This window comes from Vombatus ursinus, unplaced genomic scaffold (genome assembly GCF_900497805.2).
Source record: "Vombatus ursinus unplaced genomic scaffold, bare-nosed wombat genome assembly UNPS02005236.1, whole genome shotgun sequence".
NCBI classification, from domain to species: Eukaryota; Metazoa; Chordata; class Mammalia; order Diprotodontia; family Vombatidae; genus Vombatus; species Vombatus ursinus.
Window position 1 is genome coordinate 489,688 of NW_020945014.1, and position 8,935 is coordinate 498,622.

At 44.6% G+C, this 8,935-nt stretch overlaps 1 protein-coding gene across 2 annotated transcripts; it reads left to right on the plus strand.

Moving 5' to 3' along the window:
* The first annotated feature begins 2,268 nt into the window (after positions 1 to 2,268).
* Positions 2,269 to 8,378, plus strand: LOC114030265 (ly6/PLAUR domain-containing protein 2-like). 2 transcript variants are annotated; one of them, XM_027845072.1, is made up of 3 exons: positions 2,269 to 2,450; positions 4,435 to 4,557; positions 7,760 to 8,378. In XM_027845072.1, the coding sequence occupies exons 1-3, from the start codon at positions 2,369 to 2,371 to the stop codon at positions 7,969 to 7,971; spliced, it is 417 nt and encodes a 138-aa protein (XP_027700873.1). In that variant the 5' UTR covers positions 2,269 to 2,368; the 3' UTR covers positions 7,972 to 8,378. The 2 variants fall into 2 exon arrangements, with proteins under 2 accessions (XP_027700873.1, XP_027700880.1); XM_027845079.1 differs by having other exon boundaries at positions 4,438 to 4,557.
* Positions 8,379 to 8,935: the final 557 nt, after the last annotated feature.

Consider the following 8,935-nt stretch of genomic DNA (forward strand, 5'->3'; position numbering starts at 1 on the left):
TCCCTGATGGGAAGAATCCCTTTTGAGTCTGGCCTTCTGGGATATCCCTCCTCCATCCTCAAAGCCAACCCGGCTCCCACAGTCAACCTTAGCATGTGGTTTAGAGGAGAGTAGAGAGGCCAGAGAGAGAGTGAAATGGAAACAAAAGAGAAGAAACCAATTGATTCACAAGCATTTATTCATCACCTACTATGTGCCAAACACTGTTCCCAGATGCTAAGGATATAAAGACAAAAGTGAAAGACTTCCTATCCTCCACAGGCTTACAATCCACCAAAGGAGGAAACACACATACACAGACATATACAAGCACACCTGGGACAGGTCACCCAGGATACCTTGGTGCCTGTTATGTTAAACAAGAAAATACCAGAGAGAGAGAACATAGGTTGGGTGAGGAGCCATCTCATCTAGTCACATATTCTTATCAACATTCTCTCCTTCAGCGTCATGGCAACCTGGGCATTTTGGGTAGTCCAAGGTCAAGTCCAGATCAAGTCCAAGATCGCTGGGACTTAGGGGAAATGCTAAATAAACCACCCAGCCAATAGGTAGGTCCCTGCTCCCTCACCCTCAGTGGCCATACTTGTCACGGGCAAAAGTAAGATTATACTTGGATCATAGAATCACCAAATCAGAGAACACCTAAGCCAACCCATACCTGAACAGAAATTCCTAAATATAATATCCCTAAAATATATACAACACCCCTAAATAGTCAATCAGTCTCAATTTATCAATCAGCAAGTATTAAGCTTCTATTATATGTGCTAGATGCTAAGGATACTAAGGTTAAAATGAAAGAGATCCTGCCCTCAAGGAACTTACATTCTGTAGGATTTATACAGATAAGTATATTAAAAAGTAAACAAAAGAAGTGCAAGGTAATTTTGCTAGGGAGAACTAGCAGCTGGGGTGGGGGGAATCCAGAAAAGGCCTCATATGAAAGGTGGCATTTGAGCTGAGCTTGAAAGAAAGCTAGGGACTCGAAAGGCGGAGCTGAAGGAAGAGCACATTCTTGCCATAGGGTAGAGTTTGTGCAAAAGTACAAAGATGAGAGGTCTCAGTTGAAGCCACTCCAGTGACAAGGAACTCACTGCCTTCCAAGGTAGCCAACTGTCCTTTTAGATAACTCTATTGTAATCGTAAGGACATTTTCCCTTACACAGACAAAATAGGCTTCTTTGGAATTTCCTCTAAGTTTAGTTAAGCTTTCTCATCCATAAAATAGGAAAAGAAAAAGAGAAATAGAAGAAGGGAGGAAGGAAGGAAGGAAGGAAAGAAAGAAGGAAGGAAGGTAGGAAGGAAGGAAGGAAGGAAGGAAGAAGAAAGAGAAAAAGAAAAAGAGAGATGAAGACAAAGACAACAAAAATACTTACAACAACCCAACACAAGGAAACAGCTCCTCACTACTCAGCTTAATAATACAAGAATAATGAAGATAATAACAGCAATAACAATTAACCTTATAATAGCTGACACTTACATAACAGCTTAAGGCTTGCAAAGCACTTTGCATATATTATCTCATTTGCTCCTCATAAATTCCTGTGAGGTAGACACTATAGTTACTTTCCCAATTTCGTTGACACTGAGGCTTGGGAAGTTGTGACCTTGCAGGATCACAGAGCTAATAGGGAGAGGTCACCAGTCCAACCCCCTCATTTGGTCACACAGCTAATAAGCATCAGAGGCAGAGTTTGAACCCAGGCCTTCCTGACTCTGAGTCTAAGGTTGTTTTTTGTTTGTTTGTTTCCATTATACCACCCACCTTATCCTGGTATCCCCTCAATAGAATGGAAACTCAGAAGCACTGAATGTAAGAGCTGGAAGGGACCTCTGAAGCCATCTAGACCGAGAGCCTGACTGAGAATTCCTCCCCTCTGCAGTATCCCTGACCAGTGGGCATTCATCCTCTGCTTGAAGACCCCCAGTGAAGGGAAACCTACCACTTCCTGAGGCAGCACATTCTATCTGGACCTTGTGGGCAGGGACCACTTTGCCTTTGTATGCCAGAAACCTACACAGTAATTCATGCAAAGTTGCCCTTAATAAATCTTTACTGAATTCCCTTGAGCTATAGACAGAACAGCTTCAGGAATGCAGTTATCAGTGCTGGACCTCTTAGATGAGGTAAGTGGTCACCATTTTGGCAGGATGCCAAGACCAAAGGGTCTGTCCCCCAGCCTCCAGCCCAGCCCAACTCTTGAGCAGCCCCACGAATAAAAAGAGAGATAGAGGGATGCCCTGGAAATTAGATGAGGCTAATCCTCTTATAGAACAGGTTTCTCTACTCTACACTCCTCCTCCTCCTCCTCCTTCTCCTCCTCCTCTCCCTGGATAAGCCAAAATTGCAGGTGCCTGGGAGATGCTGGGCACAACCAAGGAGACTATGTGGGCATCAAGGCTGGTACTACTGGCTGTGACTACTGCTGCATTCGGGGAGCTTGGTGAGATGGGGATGGGGGCTAAGACTGAATGGGAAGGGGAGGGGAGAATGAGGAGGGCTCAAAAGCAGACAGGAGGTCAAGGAAAGGAGTCCAGAATAGGTTTAAATGAAAGACTCTTCTCATTCACAAGGACCTCCCCAACAAGACCTGGGCAAGCTAAGAAAGTCAGAGATGGAGACAGACAGAGACAGACAGAGAGAGACAGAGAGAGAGAGAGAGACAGAGAGAGAGAGAAAGGCGTAACAGGAAGACCTTACTCCACATACCTGCCATTCTCTCTCTCCCAGCACTCATGATGTCCTTATCCCACCTGTTTCCTACAGAGCTGGAGACAAAGACAGAGACGGAGACCTAGCAGAGGCAAAGTGATAAAGGATAGTTATTTTAAAAATAGAGATACAGAGAGATATGGAGATGATAGAGGGAAATAAAAAAGATGAAATGGGGACAAAAATGAAAGAGGAAGGGAGAGAGGGAGTAAAAGACTGTAGTGCTATATGCCTCCTATCGGATGAAGATATAAAAAGATAAAAAAAGACGGAGATAGATTTATACTTACTGAACCTAGAGCTTACGCTAGACATAGAGAAATGTGGAGAGAGAAAGAGGAGGGAGGCATGGAGGCTCACGAGAATCACAGTCTGTGTGAGGGGGAGCAGGGTGATGAAGTGAAAAGGTAGGCTGAGATCAGACAAGGGAGAGGGTGATGAGTTTTAACTTTAACCCAAAAGGCAATAGGGAGCTATTGATGGTATTTGAGATAAAGAGACTGACTAGTAGTGTACAAGATGGCTTGGAGGGGAGAAGGTGGGGAGCCAGGTCAGGAGAATCTGATAGTTCAGGTAAGAGGTGACAAAGAAGCCTTTACTAGGTGGTAGAAGTGGGAGTGGAGAACATGGGACAGTTACCAAAAATACTGCAATGTGGAATTAACAAAGCTGGGCAACTTATTAAATCGGACAGTGAGGGGGAGTTAATGATGAGTCCAAGGTCCCTCTGGCTGCCTCTGACTCACTCTGTGGCCAAAGGCCAGTCCTTCTCCCTTTCTGGGTCTCTATTTTCTCATTTGTAAAATGGAATTGGATTAGTTCTCCTCGGAGATCCCTTCTAGGTCTAACTATCTGCACCAGAGGGATGGGGAGAGAAGGGAGGCGTGTTAGGACTGGGTCCAGAACCAAAAAAAATCTCACTTTCCCTGGGGAAAAAGGGGTTAACCAGAGATAATAGTGACTCACACAGGTCACACTTGAGGTGGGCAGGAGATCTGGTTGGGTCTCCGAGTGCTGCCTTTTGGTTGGTTAGAGGGGATGTACTGAGGCTGGGTCAGGTTTCAAGGACGTAAGGGGAGGGAATGTACAGAGAGAAGGGTACAGGCTATTCTTGGAATGTTACCTTCAACCTGTTTACACAACACACCTCCACTTCAGAGTCCTTGCCCCCAAAGACAAAGGGGAGTCATCCCATTTCCCTCTTCCTATAACTCCCTCCATCTCCTTACCCTCACCCCAACTCCGGCATCCAGGAGCCCTGTGTTCTAGATGGTTGTTAGGAGGGGTCTTAGAAAGCATCTGGCTCCACACCTTCCCCTCCCCATTTGTTGCAGGGGAATTCTTAGGCTTAGAGAGATGAAAGGACCCATCCCCAGATGACAAAAGGAACCAGTTACAGAACCAGGACTAGAACCCAGTTTTCTTGATTGCCAGTGTGGACACAACAGAATGTTGGCTGGGGGTCCTTTCCACCTGATGGGTGGCTCCCAGAGAGCAGGGGTAGTGGGCTCCCAGAGGATAAGAGGCATGTCACCCTCCAAAGTCTGGGAGGTCTCTGAGGGCAGGGGTCTCATCCTTACCCCAACCCCTTCCCCCTTTAGATCAGGGGCTCTCTGTGGGCAGGGAGCATATCAACCCCATCAGGCTTGGGTCTGAGAGGAAGATCCAGAGGGTTGAGAAGCCACAGCCTAACCATCCTTCTTCTTTCCCCCAAGTAGCCTGTGCCCTGAAATGTTACAGCTGCCAGCAGCCCACCAATGTCTCTGACTGCACCACCATTGCAGACTGCGCCCCCAATGAGACCATGTGCAAGACGACAATGTATTCCCTGGAGGAAGGTGAGAGGAGAGGTCTGGTTCCAAGGGTTCCAGGAAGGGAGCCTCACATGACCTACCTGGGGCAAGGCCAGTAAAACAATGCAGGAAGGAAAATTTCCATAGAGTAATTTCAGCTCTTGCAAGAAAGTCAATGGGGTTAGTAGAGAGAAACCTGGACCTGGAGTCATAATGTATGACTTGAAATTCTAGCTTCACCATTTTATTAGCAAGGTGCTTTTTTTCTCCTTTTTCCCTTTTCTTTTTCTTTTTTTTTTGAGGCAATCCAAGTAATTTGCCCAGTGTCACACAGCTAAGAAGTGTCTGAGGCTGGATTTGAGCTCAGGTCCTCCTCACTCCAGGACCAGTGCTCTATCCACTGTGCCACCTAACCGCCCCAAGCCATGTGCTTTTGAAAAAGACATAGAGCCTCTTGGGTCCTCAGTTACCTCACCTGTAAAAATGGAAACTCAACAAATATTTATTAAGTGCTTACAATTGGAGATCAGAGGACCTGTGCCTGAATTCTAGCTCTATTTTTCACTACCCATGTGACTTCGGGCAAGTCCTTTGAAGTCCCTGGGCCTCAGTTTCCCCATCTATAAAATGGAAAGATTAGACCAAATGGTCTCTAAAATCCCTTTCCTGTTCTAAATCCTATGACCTTAAAAAAAGTTTAGTTTCTGGCTTACTAGGGGTTGTGGGTTGCAGTCATTAAGTTAAGAAGAGAGAAAAGAAAAGAGAGAAAAAACAAAAATAAGGATGATATCACTTAGCCCCACTGGCCTCAGTTTCATGGTATCATAGACTTAGAGCTGGGACCTTAAAGTGGACCAGCATCTTTTATAGGTGAGGAAAGGAGGCTCAGAGAGTAACTTGCCCAAGGTCACACTGGAAGTAAATGATGGAGCCAGGATCTGAATCCAGGTCCTGTGATTTCAAATCCAGCACCCTTTTCATGGAGTGATACTGTTAAAATGATGGCATTGGATTGCATGACTTCTAAGGTCCCTTCTTACTAAAACTAGGATCCTATGACTATAGAACAGAACCAGGGCAGAAAAGAAATGCAGGACCCTGGGGAAATCTGAGGATAGAGAAATACCTTCCCTCAGAGGGAGGGTTCAGGGAAGCTTTCCTAGAGATGGTGTCACGTGGAGACAGATGTTGACCGGCAGTGATAAAAAGAGAAGTCTAGGAATGAGTGGAAACAAGAGAAGACAGGAAAAGATGAGGAAACAGCTTTAGGTACAGCTTTGCCATAAAACAGAGTGCATGAACAAAATTAAACGTGAAATAAAACTGGAAATCCATATTGGAGTCAAAATTTAGTATTAAATGTCAAGATGAATAATTTTTAGTTTATCCTATAAGTCATAGGGGACCACAGAAAGTTATTGAGAGAGCTGGTCAATTTCATTATTATCTTCAGATATAAAATGGGAATAATACTACTTACACTATCTAGCTACACATAAAAAAGCCTATATGGGATTAGAGATCACCTAGTGCAATGGTTCTCAAATTTTTTGTATCTCAGGTCCTCTTTACATCATTAAAATTTTTTGAGAATCTTCCAAAGAGCTTTTGTTTACATAGGTTATATCTATCAATATATACTGAATTTATAATTAAAATGTCTTAGCGTTGTTAGGAAAATAGTTTTGACCTCACAGAAAGGGTCACTGAAAGGGGGTCCCCAGACCCCACTTTAAGAACTATTAATGGGGCAGCTAGGTGGCACAGTGGATAGAGCACCTGAGTTCAAATCTGGCCTCAGATCAAATACTTGACACATACTAACTGTGTGACCTTGGGCAAGTCACTTAACCCTGACTGCCTCACTAAAAAAAAAAAAAAAAAAGAACTATTAATAGTCCAACCTGCTATTTTCCAGAGATGGGAAATGGATCAGAGAGGAGGAGAGACTTATTTACCTCACAATGTTCTCATGAGGAAATACTTTTTAAAATTTAAAGCTATAGAAATATGAATTCTTCTTATCATAGACTTCTATTATAAAATTTAAAATGCATTTCAGTTTTTAAAAATTTCTAATCTAATGAGCTAACTGGGGAGAGGGCTGGTGACCAAAACAGAGGAGATGCCAGTTTTACACATAACTACTATTGAAAAATGAACATGTTGAGACCACTGGCTTGTTCCCAGAGTACTTTTCTTACAACATTGGAAGTTTAGGTAGTCAAAGAAATACCACCCATGTTTTACAGATGAAACTGAAACTTGGAGAGAGGATGGAACTTGCCCAGAATCACACAGCTAGTAAGGGTCAAGGTCAAGGTCAAGGTCGGGATCCGAACCCAGGTCTGTTGACTCTAGGCTTACCATCTTTAAGGGCCATTCTTCTGTGGAGCTACTGATACACCCAGGGGCCAAGCCCCATTACAAACTCAAATATTTTCAAGTTATTTGATTAAATATCAGTGTTATATGTAAGGAAAGCAGGATTTGGAGTCCAAGGACCTGGGTTGAATCCAGGCTGGACTACTTACTCTATGTTTGACCCTGGGCAAGTCAATTTCTTCCCTAAGCCTCAGTTTCCTTACCTGTAAAATGAGAGGTTTGGACTAGCCACCTGTAAGGCCCCTTTCCAGCTCTAAATCCTATAAAATTATTTGAGTAAAAGGGCAGCCTAGGTGGCACAATAGATAGGCCTGGTGTTCGGAAGCCCTGAGTTCAAATCTAGCCACAGACACTTATTAGCTATGTGACTCTAGTCAAGTCATTTAACCCTGTTTGCCTCAGTTTCCTCATCTGTAAAATGAGCTAGAGAAGGAAATGACAAACCACTCCAGTGTCTCTGCCAAGAAAACCCCAAATGGGGTCACAAAGAGTAGGACATAGCTGAGCAATGTTTGAATAAAAACATATCTCTAATTTTACCATGGGAAGTCAAAGAAAAGGTTCAGCTCACTAGACAGAATTTTGTTTTCCCTCCCCCTTTGTTAAGACTGTACCCATTCCATCCCGGAATTCTTAGGGAACACTCAAGTTCACTCGAGCACTGTGGGTAGAAGGAAATCCAGTCGTGATTGAATCTAGTCATGCATAATCAGGGATGACTTCCTGGAGGAGGGGGTTTTTGAGCTGGGGTTTGGTGGTCAGAGGCTTGTATGAGCAGAGGGGAATATATTAGGGAATGGGACTTTGATGTTTGGGCTGGGGGGCCTCCTGACTTGCCCATTATTCTCTGCCCCCATTGCAGTGTACCCGTTCTTGGGAGATGCTACAGTCACAAAGGCATGTGCCCAGAAGTGTGTGCCCTCAGATGTGGATGGCATCGGTCTGACTCGGCCTGTCTCCTGCTGTAACCAAGACCTATGCAACACAGGGGGGGCTGCTGCCCTGGGGAGCTTTGGGGGAGTGGTCTTCACCCTCCTCTTCTTCACCTTCCTCCTCCTATACACTAGGATCTAGAGGGACAAGGCTGGACAAGTGTTCCCCTCTCCCTTCTTCCTACTCTGATGGTTCCCCTCTTGTTTCCTTTTCACTATCCAGAGGTGTGACATCTCCCCAACCCTAGCTCTCCCCGGTCTCTATGCTGTAGATTATGGGAGAGAATGGTGTCACCGGCCTGAGGGAAAAATGGAATTTCTACCCTCAAGAATCCCCAGTCTGAGAGGGAGACTCAGCCCTGTCCCTCAGGGAGTTCTGGGCTGAGCCAAGCAGATACAGTCCTTGTCTCCTTCCTTCCCTTTCTATCACTGGTCTCAGCTTGCACATCTATAAAATGGGGATTACAGCACCTACCTCACAAGGTTGTTATAAGGATCAACTAAGACATGTAAAGCCTAATAAACTATAAATTGGCATATAAATCTTAACGTTAGCTATTATCATTATTATTAACCTCCACTCGGTCTCTTTTTTCTCTCCCTTTCTGTTTCTCACTCTGTCGCCTTTCTACCTGTCTCTGTCTCCTCTTTCTCTCTGCTTTTGCTGTCTGTTCTCCTCTTTTTTCTGGGTCTCCACTCACAAGTTTGTCTCCTCCCTCCCGACAATTAAAAATGCCCTTCCACAGACTGGGTGACCTCATCGGTCACCCAGCTCAGTGGAGCGGTTCCAGCAGAGACTGAATGGCCACTTCTCAGGGGCATTTCAGAGGGAATGTTTACTCTTCTGAGGAGGAGCGGCTTCTCATCTCTAAGGCTCAAGTTTCTCACCCGTAAAAGGGAAATAAAAATAACTTCACTACCTATCTCAAAGAATGTTTTGAAGAAGGTGTTTTGTGAACCCAAAAGCCCTACAGAAATGCGACCTCTTCTGTACACACAGACACAGGGAGCACATGCCTCAACCCCAAAGACTCAGATTCACACATGCACAAAGAATAACACTTGGCATTTCTATATTGGCAAAAGGTTTGCATAAGCAGCTAGGT

Bases quoted from the DNA above. Each gene is read 5' to 3' on its own strand.
- LOC114030265 (XM_027845072.1), top strand. From the start codon at position 2,369: ATGCTGGGCACAACCAAGGAGACTATGTGGGCATCAAGGCTGGTACTA. The intron at 2,451-4,434 runs GTGAGATGGGGA...CTTTCCCCCAAG, and splicing joins TGCTGCATTCGGGGAGCTTG to TAGCCTGTGCCCTGAAATGT. The intron at 4,558-7,759 runs GTGAGAGGAGAG...CCCCCATTGCAG, and splicing joins AATGTATTCCCTGGAGGAAG to TGTACCCGTTCTTGGGAGAT.